The sequence below is a fragment of the Erpetoichthys calabaricus genome, chromosome 6, assembly GCF_900747795.2.
Source record: "Erpetoichthys calabaricus chromosome 6, fErpCal1.3, whole genome shotgun sequence".
NCBI lineage: Eukaryota > Metazoa > Chordata > Cladistia > Polypteriformes > Polypteridae > Erpetoichthys > Erpetoichthys calabaricus.
The window spans coordinates 44,939,212-44,955,704 of NC_041399.2; the positions used below are offsets into that span (position 1 = coordinate 44,939,212).

Below are 16,493 nucleotides of genomic sequence, written 5' to 3' on the forward strand. Positions count from 1 at the left end.
AAAAAAAAAAAAAAAAAACAAACTTTAAAATGATATGGTACCAGCATTTTGGGGTTTTCAGTACTGGAAGTTAACATCAGCTTTCCACTCATTCAGTTTCACTGTGAGAAAAACTACATAGATATGCTGGAAACAATTGTGTAGTGCACCAGAAAGGCTGGAGTAAGATGGGGTTTTATTTTGGAGTTATCCATTACTTGCTTTAGAACCATTTTGGTACCAGTACTGAGGTCTGAAAGGTGGCATCGATAGCGAAGTTGCAATTTTAACACTACATACAAGGCTTTCGAAGAACAGACCTTAAAAAGAAATGCAGCAAGTATACTTGCATCCCAGGTTGAACTATCCTGGAGCTGAGCCATATAACCGGTATTTGGTCAGCTTGCTTTATGAGTTTCAAGATGTGTTAATGAAAGATGAGTTGACATTACTAAAAAGACAAATTTGGACAATATGGCTCTAGAACAACAATTCATTTTCACTCCATTGGACAAAATAATGCACTTACAAGCAAACACTGGATCTGTAACTGAAAGGATTCCTGATCCAATCATCAGAGGTTATAATTTCCTTTAAAATAGGTGCTTACATCTTTTTGCTCTGAGCTTTCTAAAAAGCATTGTCTTTAAGCCTGGACTCTACCCCATCAAGCCTTGGAGCTGGATTCCCTGAACTAGCTCTAACATGTGCTGCTTCAAGTTCAAGCTCTGTGCTAGTCAGTGTGGGCGCAGCCTGTAAGGAGAAGTTGTTCTTGTGCCAAAAAGATTTGCTGTTCTCCCTTGAAGTGGCAAAAGAAATGGCAAACAGTATAACGGCAAGCTGAGGAAGATAACAATGCACCACTTACACAAGGGACCACGTGGCCTAAACAAAGCATGCACTCCACTCATATTCTTTATTTGAACTGAGAGCAATGACTTGTAGCTCAGCACTACATCAGGTGTCATCCTTAAAGGCTTGGTATTTTATAACTGTTAATTTCTAGCTCAGGACCTGCTTTCTCATGTTTGATTGTTATTGTGTAAAAAATCTCATGATTACCTATTTCAGGTAAACTTATAGTTTGTACAAGTTTTTAACTCATTTGGAGAGAAAAGGTTTGTGTCACAGCCGAGCAGTTTAGCCCTCTCTCTTTAGCAGTTGTACATTAGAATGGGGGAGAACTAACTGTAATTTCATGGTAATATTTCAGATTTGAGATCCTAAATGAAAAAACACAAAGGAATAAATCAGCCAGCCTCTTCTGTGTTAAATGTTTCTGTCTTGTGTCCGATCTTTTCTTGTATTTATCTATAAATTGTATTATTTTCTTTGAGATGAGTGTTCTTCAGTTACCTTGATATACTGTAAGTCTAAATGCCTGGAACCCCCCAATAACAGAAACAAATTCAGTAAAATACATAATTACTCTTAAAAGAAAACTCCAAATATGTATTTTCACATTCAGGCATTCATATGAGTAAGAAATATTTTTGCCTGTGAAAATGGGCCACAACAATACAGGCATGTAATCTTGTGACTGTACAGTACTTGTGCTTATAAGCTACAAGTTTAGGAGTTTTGCTTTCATTTAAGTTCTGTCTTCAACTGTAGTGTGTGATATAGAAACTCTGACCTCACACAGACCTTTATTCATGTTGGCTAGCAGCTGATCTGATAATTGCCTTAACATTATTTATCATTTTCTTACCATTTTAATTCACTTAGCAAGTTTTTCTATAATTTCAAGTTATTTTTTAGGATACGTTATTGGAAGAATCCCAATTTTTCATTATGGTGATACCTTGATAGTAGACCTTTGCCAAGCAATTAAAATGTTTTACAGTCATGATTTAATAATTGCAATATACTGTATTTTTAATGTAATATAATCATTTAGATTGTTCTTTGAAGTGACGCTTATTGATTTTCTCCTTTACAATCTGAATATAGTATGGTACCTTTAAACTAAAGTTCAATTTCTTTCTTTCTTTCTTTCTTTCTTTCTTTCTTTCTTTCTTTCTTTCTTTCTTTCTTTCTTTCTTTCTTTCTTTCTTTCTTTCTTTCTTTCTTTCTTTCTTTCTTTCTTTCTTTCTTTCTTTCTTTCTTGTGTGTCTGTACTGTAGCCCCCTTCCATAATACCACTCAGGTTATAGGTCACAGATGCCCACTTTTAGGTGAAAGCAGTGTAGAACATAAAAGCTTGATTTCTGTCATCACCTTACTTTAGTTTTCATTATGATAGATTAAGCTGTTCTTCCTCTGTATTCCAAGTGCCTAAGTAATTCGATATTGATAACTAGTTGTGTAAATAAGTGTTGCATTGTGTAGGAAAATCATGTCAACCTCAGTTTTAAATCCAAGCTGGTGTTTAGCTTGAAAAAAAATCTCAATTAGCGGTAAGTACGCTGTAACTTTAGACATAGTGGAATGGCATTTCCTAACAAAAGAGAATTTCAATGAAGATGTTTGTGGATTAATTTGTTTATTTATATTGTACTATTTTGTTGATTTAAAAAAAAAAAATCTTATCCAATAAAGAAGCACACATTTTCTTTTTTTTGTAAGTAGTGCTTAGTAATCAAACGTATTTAATTAAGCAATAGCATAAACATACAGTAAATAACAAATGATATGAACTATCAACACATCTCAGTTCTTGCCGCTTACTCATATTTCAAAGTGAATTAAGAATCATTCAATCAGTGTTAGCACTTTCAGTATCATTGAAGGAGAGGATCATGGATCTTCTAAAGATTATATTACAAAATATGATGTCCTGTGGTGAAGTTTGCTACTTGCCTGCCTAAATAGATGAATTACAGTTATAATACTTGCCTCAGAAGATTATAAACAAATACCATGTATGTTCATTTAAAATGAAATATTGTTTTTAATATGTACTGATAATGTTTCATTTTATATTCTGTACTGTTTTCAGTAGTGTACCATACCATAGAAAATGCCTTTTTTATTTAAAAGTGTGTCTTGAAATTTATGGTATCTTAATCTGAGGTCATCATTTACCATGGTGATAACCTCTTCTGCACCAGATGTAAAATTTAACTAAATCGTGATTGAAAAGGTTTTTTTTAGGATTGAGTGTACAGAATAATAAGAAACTATTCAAATATGTTTGAGGAGTTCCTACATGTAGACAGTTCTCCAGTATATTTCACATGTATTATAAACACTGTTTTAAAGTTATTTTCTTGTTTTAAAAATATAGTAAAATGTCTAAAAATGTATTAACGTTAGGGCTTTGTTTATTGTCTTGTTTTGCAGCCATGAATTAGATGTTGAAGAGACTCCATATGAAGCAGTAAAAGATACTTATAAAATGCTGGGCTTGAAATGCGGTGCCAGTGAAAGGTAAGCTAAAAGCAAACATATAGAATTATATTACTGTAACAATTAGCCTTACCTCTAGGCTTAAGCATGACTCAGTCACTATGATTTTAGATTTGATTTTATTATAGGATCATTTCTGACTATTAATCTTTCAGTCATTCCAAAATTATCCCCAAATAGGCATATCTTTTCTCTCAGTGATCAAACATACTTTACTAAAATAATAAATAATATTCTCATACTTGAAAACAGTATTACTTTAAGGGAATGAAACTATAAATGCACAAATTAACTCGCACCTGTTTTGCTGTAAATGAAGCAGAGATTTGTTTAAAAAGGCAGTCCACAAACATCACGACCATGCCCATTTTTGCTGTGAGAAGCCAAAAAATCTCTTCTTTCACCCTGTAAGTGAGAAGGTCGTCCTAATTTTCCCATCTGACAGAAGAGGCCAATTGGCAGCTTGAGGTGCATCTTTGTACTGTGTGCTTTGGATAACATTGGGCTTCAGCGGACTGAACGGTAAAGTCATGGCCTTTCTACGTCAGCATAGAACTAACTAAAATAACATACCATGAACACAAAGACTTGTTCTTCTTTAGTATAAAAATGTATAATTCATATATGACTGCATGTTAAAGAGGGCTCAAAACTATGTGTTACTGAGGAAAACAGAAATGCATCTTAATTTCATCTGGGAGGCAGAGATGCTGTATATTTTACATTTAAATCTACATTTATTTTCTGCTTAAACATAATAGTATTTTTTTAATGCTATAAAATATATAATCCCTGATGCATATGTGACCTTTAAAATGAGCTTCTCACTACTAGCATCACAAAACTGTATTTTGAAATTCTCAGCTACAGCACCAGACTGAAAAACCTTGAATGGAAAAGAACATGTGCATATATATAATGGAATTTCTCTGTGATTTCCACAGGATGTCTGCTTAGACTTATACATTGTATTTGTGTTTTCTGGACATTATCATTCCATTTGGCAAACAATATGATCAATTACTAAGGTTATTGCTGTTTAACTCACATTTCTCAAGGTGCATGCAGGAAGGCCCTTATAAAAATTTGCAGGGCTTTTTTTTATATTTATTTTATCCATGCAAAAAAGTGACTGCAGTGGCAATCTTTCTTGTTTGTATAGAGATGCAGAAATGTAAGCCTTGAACTGAACCCTGCTGCAGTCCCTTCTCTAAGTTCTCTCATCCCTACCTGCTTCACTCATACTAATAGTCAAAGAAGACCAGAAACTCATAGTATCCAAAAGAAGAGCTACTGTTACTGTGACCTGATAATCATACTGTACACACTTATTGTGGTCCTCAATATTGAAATATCACAATTTACTATTCATACTAGCTCAGCTGAATGTGGTGAGCCACCTGCTAAAGATCATGACACAGAATATGCACCAGTGAAACAACAGAATGGAGGCACATTCTGTGTATATTTTAAATCAGTTTATTCATTACCTGACATTTAAAATGGTAACTTTGAAGTACACTGGAGGAGCCATTTGCAAGGACAGTTTGTTAATATTCCTATACTTACATTTGTAAATGGAAATATATTTTTTTATCAAGAAACCCAGCGACTGTTCGTGTTTGCAATACATGTAAAGTAGTTCTAATTTAGACTGATTTCATTTAAGTTGGAAGGGTCTCTAAACCTCAACAAGAGATTTTTCCTCTGAAAATTAGCACTTCTGTCTTCATTCTCTGACCAGCAAAATAACCCTTCAACAAACTTCAGTCAACCTGTACATAGTTTTTAAAAATTGTTCAGTTTGAATTTGAATACCACATTCAGATTTCCAAATACTTGGAAAATTGAAAACTGTAATACATATTTACATATTTTACTGTGGTTACTTTTGGCCAATCATTGCTCTATATGATGAAATAAATATGTATTCCAGGTTTGTTTTTTTTGCATTCACATACTACATTAGTTGATACTACTGTTTAATGTCTTGTTAAGCCCAACATATTGTATATATGTAATGTAAAATGAAGTAAAATGATTTTCTTTCTTAAATGGCATAAAATTGAAAACTTTTAATTATAACTAATTTACTGGCATATATACAAATTAAAGGATCTTAAATTAAGTCAACCATAGCTGCCCTTAGACAGTTTTAAAACATTAAACGTTAAAAATTGTAAAATCCCAAGCCAAAAGGCAAACTCTGATTTGCATTTTAAAGCTTAGTTCAGTATGGTCTTTCTGAAAATCATTTAATTGGGTATGCAAAATTTATAGAGGATGATTGGGGTGAAAATTAACACGCACATTCAGTGTGAAGGTTGACTTTTGTAAATATTAAATATTTAATTAAAACCCATTTTTGAAGAATATACTGTATACTGTGGCAATATATTTATATAGTTAATAAAAATAAAGGTATAGTTTCAATATTCTCACATGTAACTTCAAAATATGTATAAATTCCCCCAACCATATGCCTGTATCTAAAAAAAAACAATTTGCTACTAGAAAAGAGTTTGTTTATATGAACAGTCCTTTTGAGTTACAAACAGTAAGTGCACTAAATAATAAAATGACCAGTTCTCGGATAAGATTATATCTTGTAGTTTAGCTCACTAGTGCCATTATCTAAAGTTGCATATTACTGTTTCTATGATTGCTTAATTCGTCTACCATTTTAACAGATTTCCTTGATAATAGGACTGTTGTTATGATGTCCAGTGACGAACAAATTCTGGTTATTTTTTTTGGCAGGAAATTTTGGAAAGGATTTAGTTTTGCAGTCACATTCAATTTTTAAATAAAAGAAATCACTAATGATTGAACAGCTTTGTGGCAAAGTGGTAAGCCCTGTGAGGTGCTGCTGCCTCATGGCTCCAAGAGACTGGCTTTAAATCCTGGCCCAGTCAATACTTCTGAAAAGTTTGTATCCTCTGCCCTTTTCCAGGTACTTTATTTTTTTCCCACCCCCATCACAAAGACATGCGTTTTAGATTAATTAATGGCTTTAAATTGATCTGGTATGTGTGGTTAATTAAATGTTCATCCTGGTAGCCTGTCCTGGAATGGTTCCTGCAGTGTACTCAGTGCTTCAGGGATAGGCCTTGACTGTGCATGACCCAACATTTAAATTATGTAGGATTGAATGAAGGAGGGATATATGCACCAGAAGCCTGGAGGGGCGCAGTGGCTGCAGGTTTTCCTAATCAGTGCCCAGTTTTCACTGCTAATTAACTTCTTTTCCCTTCATTTTAATAGCCCTGTTTTTAAGGATTCAGTCCTCTGAATTGACTCTTTTTTTCATTAAATGACAGCCAAACAGAAATGAGATGTGAAACGAGCCAACAGATGACCAGCTAAACTGGGATTTCAAACTCCAACCAATTTCACTCCAACCAATCTCTTAATGAAAATTTGATGCCTGTTGTTAATTAAACCCGTTATTTAATTCCGTGGCTTGTTGTTACTCTCATTCTGCCACAGCAGACATTTCCAAAACTGTTGATTTTTCTGTTTTTTTCTAAGAACGCAGTCAAAATGTTTTGGTGACCTGAGAGATCAGTCTTACTGAAACCTTCACCTTTCTTTATTTTCAGATATAGTGCAATGAGCACAGGTTAGCTGGTTATGTGGTGGCTTGTTTTGTGTCTCATTATTGTTTGGCTGCTAATTAAGATAAAAGAGACACCTAAGGGGCCTGAGTCAAGTTAACTAAAACTAAAGAAAAAGAAGTTAATTAGCAGCAAAAACTGGTCACTAATGAAAAAAATGGTTAGAATGAAAACCTGCAGCCACTGTGGCCCCCCAGGACTGAAGTTCGACACCCGTGATGTAGAGAGTTCTTAGCCACTATAAACTGCTTCTCTGTTGGGTTTGTCAATGAACATAAAATCATATAGATGCAATATCAGTGCTAATTGATTGTTGACACAGCAGTATGAGTGTATTTTATTTCGTTATAACTGAGCTCCATTTCTGGTCTGTGATTGGTCATTTACATACCACTCACTTTGTGTTTTGTGTCATGCATTAAAAAATAAAATAAAAGTTCGTATGGAACAGTTAGAAAGCCATGTCTCACTCACATAATGTAAATGTACTGTATTTTTTTCCAAAGGGATTTCCCAACATTGCATAATTTTCCATTCATACCATTGAGGCTGCCCCTGAACTCCAAAAAGAAAGGCACCAAAATGACATTCTTTCTTTATGCCAAAAATAAAAACAGTATTAATAACATATGGTGTTGCCCACTGTGGCCATGCCTTATAAGCACCATAGTACCCAAATCACCTAATTGTTTATAAATCCCACCACATCCTAATCCTTTTTATGTAAAACATAAAGATTTTTTAATTCACAATAAAAAAACAAAGTTCTTGCGCTTTCTAAAATTTTATATGTATCTTGTATATGTATATTTATGAATATATATAATCCATGTACATTTAAAGAATTTATATGAATATGGACCCTTCCATTTTATGTGGATATTTAAAACTCTTAACTCTTTTTATTATTCGTGTATTTTTTTTTTTTTTATTCTTTACCAAGAGACCAAATACGGTTCAGAATTCCAATATATTTGTTGTGAATGGCAAATAAAAGTTTAAATTTCAAAAACATATATTAAGTTAACTACAGGCCTACATGATTTTCCAGTGATTTTATGTTACAGACTTCATTTAAAGTAATCTTAGTGAGTCATGGCACTCATGTCCCGCTCTCATGACAGCCAAATATTATATGCTCACAACCAGTTTTTGACTTGCCCTGCCAAAATCAAGCAGTCAGTTTGAACGTTGTATGTGTGCTCCAAATACAAACGTATTTTCTAAAAATAAAAAAATAAAACTGTCAAAATGTACTATTCTCTGTAAAGCAATAGCTGATAGGAGGTCACATTTAAATGAATGTTTTCTTCTTTATTTGACTAATGTTTAATCTTTCCTTCAGTTCAAGCAAGAAATAAACACAAAGTAAATGACTTGTGTTGTAACTTCGCTTTAAATACTGTGGTATGTTCGTAATATAACATTTGCATCCCCTTTCAATCTACAGATAATTCTGAATAGTACTTTATTAAGTGAAAATGTAGCAGCATGTTTTTCACTTTTTTGTGCATTTTATTTTTAGGTTTAAAAATATCCCTAAATTCAAAGTTGGTAAAGTTCATTATAATAAAAAAGATGTTGAAGTCAGTACAAGATATTTGGACAAGCATCAGAAAGCTGTTTACAAAAACAACCATGTGTTTTTCAATGAGGAAGGGGAAATATCTGCACCTAGGATGCCAAAGACCATCAATAAGGTAGTATATTTGCACTATTAAATATTCCTTATTCTTAACTAAAATTGTCCCATCTCTGTGGTTTTCAATGATGATGATGATGATGACTCTGTAATCTCTAAGGATCTGATCAGGATCTTCTCCTTGAAAATAATGACTTGCTCTCTGCAGGCTATGAAAGAAACTTCAGCCTAAGTGGAGGAGATCAAGGACCTTGTTGTCTTGCTTATAAATGAGAAGAGAGATGATTGTGAAATTAAATAAGAAACTGTTGCAGTAACTACTTTTGTGAACATTAATTTACGGTGGCAATACCAGATCTCTGTTGATGTATCTTTCGCATTACTGGTCTTCCTACATCCCCATCTTCACCAGTGGTCTTGATTTTTGTTAATGACTAAAATAAGAATATGATAATTATAGGAGGCCAATATAAGATTTCTGGACAGAGGTTGTGGGCTCAGTTTATATGAAAGGTTGGGAAACTCAACAATACAGTGGCTTTGTCAGCCTAACTTTGCATCTTATGATACCAAGCCTTCCGGGATGATGGGCAGTGCTGGGTGTAGTAGCATGTTGCTGTTGCTCTGGGTTCAAGTGGATAACTTGGATGTGTTGAAGCTGATCCTTTGTCCATGGTGTGCTGTGGTTGTAATGTTGCCTTTCTCAGCTTACAGTTAGGCTGTTTGCTGTGCCCTCTGCAACTTCATGAGAAAAAAATACCCTTTCTGGCACAAGAGTGTAGTTGCTGAATTTCCCTTTTAGAAATAATGCTGCTTTTAAGTCTTCTCAGATAGGGCTCAGTAACTGGCTATGATGTTAATGGTTTGAATTGTTAATCCTTTTTAGTGAAGGCACACTCCATTTTTAGTTTGAATTGGTGCAGGGTGCACATGTACAGACACTAGTGATTGTTGGCTTTGCACAGCAGGACAATCCGGAGGCACGAGCTGTACATAATTATAGATTAAACGGGAGTGGGGCTAGTGTAAGAGGAGAGGAGGAAGAAAAGAACAATAAGTACAAGGAAAGGAAATGAAATGAAACTGAAAGCAGCGGCTGGGTGTGGAAAGGTAAATGAGGAAGATGAGTTTGGCAGTACCGGACTGTTGCACAGTTAACAGGGAGTAGGATGGTGGTGGCACTTTCATTGGATGAATAGTTGAAAAGGCAGAGTTGGTGACAGAGGCCATAGGAGCAGGTTAAAGGATGGGGTTCTGACACAGTGAAACCTGAGAAGAGGCACAACATTGAGAGAGTTGCAGAAACCAATGGAGGTGGTGGCTCCGGGTCCACAGGTACTGATGAAAGTGGCAGATCGAATGGGATGGGGCAGGCTATGTCCATGGGTACCCATGGGACCTGAGAAGGACTGCGGAAAGATACCTAAAAGAAGACCATTTCTCATTTTACCTTTCAAAGTTGGATTTTTACATATTTGTTGATTTTTTTTTATTGTAGTTTTTAACCTGCACTTCCATCCATCCATTATCCAACCTGCTATATCCTAAATACAGGGTCACGGGGGGTCTGCTGGAGCCAATCCCAGCCAACACAGGGCACAAGGCAGGAAACAAACCCCGGGCAGGACGCCAGCCCCCCGTAGGGCAAGCACACACTAGGGATAATTTAGAATCGCCAATGCACCTAACCAGCATGTCTTTGGACTGTGGGAGGAAACCGGAGCGCCCGGAGGAAACCCACACAGACACTGGGAGAACATGCAAACTGCACGCAGGGAGGACCCGGGAAGCGAACCTGGGTCTCCTAACTGAAAGGCAGCAGCGCTACCCACTGTGCCACCGTGCCGCTAGAACCTGCACTTATATCATTCATTTTTGATTATTTATTGGATAGACTGCACTGCACTTTTCTTTAACTTGGAATACAATTGTTTGTTGGAATGACAAGCCTGTGTGCTCATTGCCCGGCTGGCACAGAGCTTGGTTTCACAGAGTGGCTCTTACAGCTAGTTCAAGCAGTCCAACTCCTGGGCGAGTGGCTGTTTAGCTTTCAGGTCCCCAAAAAAGAAATGGATTATTAGCCTTTAGCTTCCCAAAAAGAAAGAAGAAAGGAATGCAGCTAGTTTTGACTGAGTATGTAAACTCTGTTGGATTCAAGTTGCTTCCAAATACACCTCCAGTGCCTGCCTTAAGCTTGTGGTCTTCTTAATTTTTTTATTCAGTCTTTAAAAATAGCATTAAGTGATATTACAGTATTTCAGTGACACAAAGACAGTGTGACAGCAGGTTGAGTTATCACTTCATACAGCTTGTGCCCTGGTTAGATTTTTCTTGGATTTGAATGTGTGCACTTGCAGAGCATCACTTCTGTACTGAACATTGTTTCCACCCAGTGTCCAGTAATAGAATAGAGTATTGATTTTTTCATGTGTGCTGATATACTGGAATCACGTCTTGGGCTGATTTCCTGATTTGTATTCATTTATGGCACTTGCATAATTGAGGATGTGTAAATAGTAGATACAACATCCATGGGAAATCTCAGCCTACTGAAAAGTGAGTTTTGTAAAAACATTATTCTCTGATGTCATCCTAAAATGAGTATTAATATTCACATTTAAGTTAGTGCCAGACTAAAACTAGTTTTGTACATGAACAAAAATATCTAGGGTAACCATTAAGATTTACTAAAATAAGAATAGCATTTAAAAATTTAAATCTATAGTATAGTGCTTTCCACTAATATTGGCACTCTTAGTAAATAAAAGCAAAATGGGCTATAAAAATATCTGTATTTTTGATCTTGTTTTCTTGACATTTTTTGCAGTCTTCCTATAATGTTTAATCTTTGTCCTTCTGTTCAAGCAAAAAAGACAAAGTAAATGATTTAAATATCTTTCATTCAAAATATTTACAAACATTTAACCTTTAAGTAAAATAATTGAAAGGAAAAGATCTTTTTACAATATCAAAAGGTATTTAATATTTCTTCTGTCTCCCTTAGTTTTTGTATGTAGGTGTGTGTGTATAGCTCTCTCTCTCTCTCTCTCTCTCTCTCTCTCTCTCTCTCTCTCTCTCTCTCTCTCTCTCTCTCTCTCTCTCTCTCTCTCTCTCTCTCTCTCTCTCTCTCTCTCTCTCTCTCTCTCTCTCTCTCTCTCTATATATATATATATATATATATATATATATATATATATATATATATATAATGAGAGAGAGAGAACGACATATCAATATATATAAAATCCAATGTTTGTCTGTCTGTATGTCTGTCTGCTTTTCATGAGACAACTACTCCCCTCAGGAAACAAGCTCCCATTATGACCAGGACTGTTACCATATGGCCCGAGGAGGCCTCCCAACAGTTGCAGGACTGCTTCCAGAGAACCGATTGGGAGGTTTTCTATCACCAAGACTTGGAGTACCACACTACAGCAGTCCTGGATTACATGAGGTTCTGCACGGACAACGTCACCAGGGACAGACGCATAAGGATTTATCCTAACAGGAAGCCCTGGATGACGAGGGATGTCCAGAGTCTGCTGAAAGCTAGGAATACTGCTTTCAGGTCTGGGGATGGGGCTCTTTACAGTGTAGCCAGAGCGAACCTGAAGAGAGGCATCCGAGAGGCCAAGGCAGCATACAGAAGGAGGACAGAAGATCATCTGAGGAGTAACAACACCAGGCAGGTGTGGCAGGGTGTCCAGCACATCACCGGCTACAAATCCAGCAACTCCTTGGCCGCTGAGGGAGACGCTTCTCTGGCAGAGGAGCTGAACATCTTCTTTGCCTGCTTTGAGGCGACACCAACAGCAGCTCCATCACAACAGCAATATACTCACAGTGGAAGAGTGTGAGGTGAGGCGGGTAATGAGGAAAGTGAACCCGAGGAAGGCTGCAGGACCCGACGGTGTGGCTGGACGGGTGCTGAAAGACTGTGCAGATCAACTGGCTGGAATCTTCACCAGGATTTTCAACCAGTCCCTGTCCCAGGCCACTGTCCCATCCTGCCTCAAGTCCTCAATCATTGTTCCGCTGCCGAAAAAATCCAACACAAACAGTCTGAATGATTTCCGCCTAGTGGCACTCACATCTGTCATCATGAAGTGCTTTGAGAAACTGGTGCGGAGTCATATCATCGCCTGCCTGCCAGCAGACCTGGACCCATTTCAATTTGCTTACAAAGCAAAGAGATCCACGGAGGATGCTGTGGCCACAGCCCTTCATGCTGCCCTGACCCACCTGGAGCAGCAGGGGAGTTACGCCAGACTGCTCTTTGTAGACTTCTGCTCGGCGTTTAACACCATCCTCCCACAACGACTGGTGTCCAAACTGGCAGATCTGGGACTTCCATCACTCACCTGCAGTTGGATACTGGACTTCCTGTCGGGTCGCTCCCAGAGGGTCAGGCTGGGTCTCCACACATCCACTGCTCTCAGCCTCAATACTGGGACGCCGCAGGGTTGTGTGCTCAGCCCGCTCCTCTACACCCTCTACACATATGACTGTGTCCCCACTCACCATAGCAACAAGATTATAAAGTTTGCGGATGACACGACGGTGGTCGGACTCATCTCGGGCAAGGAGGGTGAGCTAGCATACAGGGACGAGGTGGAGCGACTGTCAGAGTGGTGCACAGTCAATAACCTGCTCCTCAACAACAAAAAAACAAAGGAGCTTGTTATTGACTTTAGGAAAAACAAAACTGACATCCAGCCACTCATCATTGGCGGGGCATGTGTGGAGAGGGTCCCGGTGTTCAGGTTTCTGGGTATGGAGCTGGAGGATGACCTGACCTGGAGTGCCAACACCAAGGAGCTGCTAAAGAAGGCGCAGCAGAGACTGTATTTTCTGAGAATTCTCAGAAAGAACCACCTCCCAAAAAATCTGCTCCTTGCTTTTTATCATTGTTCCATTGAGAGTGTGCTCACGTACAGACTGTGTGTGTGGTACGGCAGCTGCACTTCCTCAGAAAAGAAAGCGCTCCACAGGGTCGTCAGGATAGCGGAGAGAACAATTGGTTGTACCCTCCCCACTCTGGAACAAATCTACACCTCCCGAAGCCGCAAAAAAGCAATAGACATTTCACAGGACTCATCACATCCCGGTCATTGCCTCTTCCAGCTTTTGCCATCGGGCAAGAGATACAGAGCTATGAAAACTAGGACAAACCGCCTTAAAAACAGCTTTTATCCGAAAGCAATCATGGCCCTGAACTCAAAATAAAACTGCTCCATATTATTCTTTCAATGTGCAATATAGACCGTAAGTCAACAAGTGCAATTTGTATATTTATTACTATTCGGTTTGTTATTATATTCTGTCTTTTTGTCTTTTTAACTCTTATTCCTCACACTGAGTCGATTGCACCTTCAATTTCGTTGTTCCTTTGTAAAAGTGACAATGACAATAAAGATCTATCTATCCATCTATCTTAATGGATTTAGATTGGGCATTTTTCTATAATTTGCTTAAACATTCTGGTTGATTTTGCAACCTCTCTCATTGCGTTGTGTATCATAGTTCGCTTGTGGTACCAAATTGTTTGCACGAATCCGAGAGAGGCACAGCTGGTCGGGGGAGCGGGGCCCTCCTCCTCACTCACACACCAGCCTCAGGGCGTATCTTACATCCGCTTAGCTAGCGAACGAAAGTACTATTAAACGGATTTAGATCAGGCTTTTTTCTAGAATTTGCTTGAACATTCCAGTTGATTTTGCAACTTCTCTCATCACGCTAAGAATCATAGTTTGCTTGCAGGAGCAATATATTTGCGCTAATCTGAGACAGAGGCTGTGGGCCGAGGGGAGGGGGAAGCGTGATGTCAGGAGCCAGGGAGGGCCCTCCTCGCTGTCCTGTTTCACTTCTATGCAGGCGAAGCTGCAGGGGGATGGCTAGTATAATATACAGCACATAGAAACATTATCATAATCTCTGTCTGTAACTTTATCAATATTTATATTATTTTTAAACTTATAAAGTTACTAAAGTGACTGTGTCATTGTACTTGGTTGTTCTTAAGGAGATTTCTATCATGTGGCAGGAAACTTGGTTTATATAATGTTTTTGTTAATTATGTTGTACTGTTTTATAGGTGAAGAAATTTTTAAAACATATTCAGAGTAATATTAGCGATATGTCACCAGCTGAGAGAATGAGCTACCTGGAAAGCCCAACCCCTGAAAGCAGTGAATCTGAAGATGAGATTAAGTGCATACCAGAACAGCCTGTCATGCTAGAGGGTAATGACCCTGGAAAAGCTGCTGAACAAGATGGTACCTCCATATCTTGTCCCATACAAGATGTTTTATTGGACTATGAGCTTCATACTTCCCAAAATGAGAAGTCTCAATCTCTGACTCCAGATAACACATCAGAAGATTATAAGGTAGAACCTCCTCAGCGAGAGGTGTTTTCTCTGGATATCCCAGACTACCTTGTACCTGATGCTGATGAAAAGCACTCTGAAGGTAAGTGTATTTGACACTTTCATTAATCTGCATTATCTCCAGAAGTTTTTGTATTGGATTATTTATCGTTAAGGACTTTTCTTGGTAGATATATTTTAACAACAGAGTTAATAAGGTTACACTTCACTTCCATTACATTTTTCATGCTACTTAAATACAGAGAACTTTAACACTTGATAATCCAAGCTAAACACTGGAGGCTCATTCCACTGCAAGCTTTACAAGTGAACAGAAGAATAGTATTAAAGCACTGGCCACATATGAAAGAAAAATTAGAATTTTCCAACAGCAAAGAAATGTTCAAAGGCCTAATGTCACCCTTTTCTACTCACTCATAAATTGTGTAAGTTAATTTTAAAAATTTACGACCGAATTTTTTGTTAGTCAATTAAAATGTATTTTTTGGGCAGATGACAAGTTTGATGTCCAGAGGTCTACATAAAAAGGAGAAATTGCCCTCTCTGAATCAGTATTTCAGTTGTCTCCAGTATACACCTCTAAATTATTCAATTAGAATTTGTACTCTGGGTTCTTTTTTTGGATATCCTGATATAAACAACTATGCAGCTTTTAGATTTTTTATTTATTTTAGCACTGGAAAAAAAACTGACAAGTACATTTTAAAGGTATACATTCTATTTAGTAATAATGCTAATAATATGGTTAAAAATACAAAAATTTTAGGCTTTAATGACTGCTGTATTTATAAGGATCTTAATGTTTTTCTAGACAAATATCTTACTGTACACACATCATTTGGTGTCTAAAGTGTACAATCATGTTAAATTTAATTGTCAGCGTGTTGCTCTTTCTTGCTCGGAACAAGACTAGGAACGCCTCTGTACCGAGTTGGAGGAGGTGGCAGGTAAAAGGAATGTCAGGACATCATTGCTTAGACTCCTGCCCCCATGACACACACCTGGAGAAGCAACAGGAAATGGGTGGTTGAAGGTGTGTGTGTTGCTCTTTCTTTTTTTTGTTGCATTTATTTTTTTTTTTTTAATTTAATTTTTGTTTATAAATCAAACAGATAGAGGAAAGATTACAAAAAAGAAAAAGAAAAGGAAAAATAAAAATCTATGTCAGATGCCACCAGACATTGCAGCTGTACCACAACTAGCCAAATATTGGGCACAGCGATATCGCCTCTTTTCAAGGTTTGATGATGGAATCAAATTGGACTATGGTAAGTGAGTATAGCCGCTCTTGTTAGAATTTTCATTTCTAATGGTACTTTTTTAAATAGAACTAATAGCCTTATTGTTATAACCAACATTGGTTAGAACAGTAATATTGGTTAAAGTACAATACCTCTCAAAATTGAGCACCTACATGTATATTGATCCTCAAATAGTATATGTATATAGAAAAATGTAGAAGACTTCTGCCCAAAGCCAAGGTTTTGCAGGGATTGATTTTTCTTCTTGGTGCTTC

General features: G+C 37.2%; 1 protein-coding gene across 1 annotated transcript in view; it reads left to right on the forward strand.

Annotated features, from left to right (window-relative positions):
• tgs1 (trimethylguanosine synthase 1) overlaps positions 1-16,493 on the forward strand; it is a 58,385-nt gene that overhangs the window by 25,461 nt on the left and 16,431 nt on the right. Inside the window, exons 6-9 of the mRNA XM_051929064.1 lie at positions 3,265-3,351; positions 8,473-8,647; positions 14,684-15,059; positions 16,090-16,245. Of these exons, the coding sequence (XP_051785024.1) occupies positions 3,265-3,351; positions 8,473-8,647; positions 14,684-15,059; positions 16,090-16,245 (794 nt within the window). The remainder of the gene's footprint in view (positions 1-3,264; positions 3,352-8,472; positions 8,648-14,683; positions 15,060-16,089; positions 16,246-16,493) is intronic.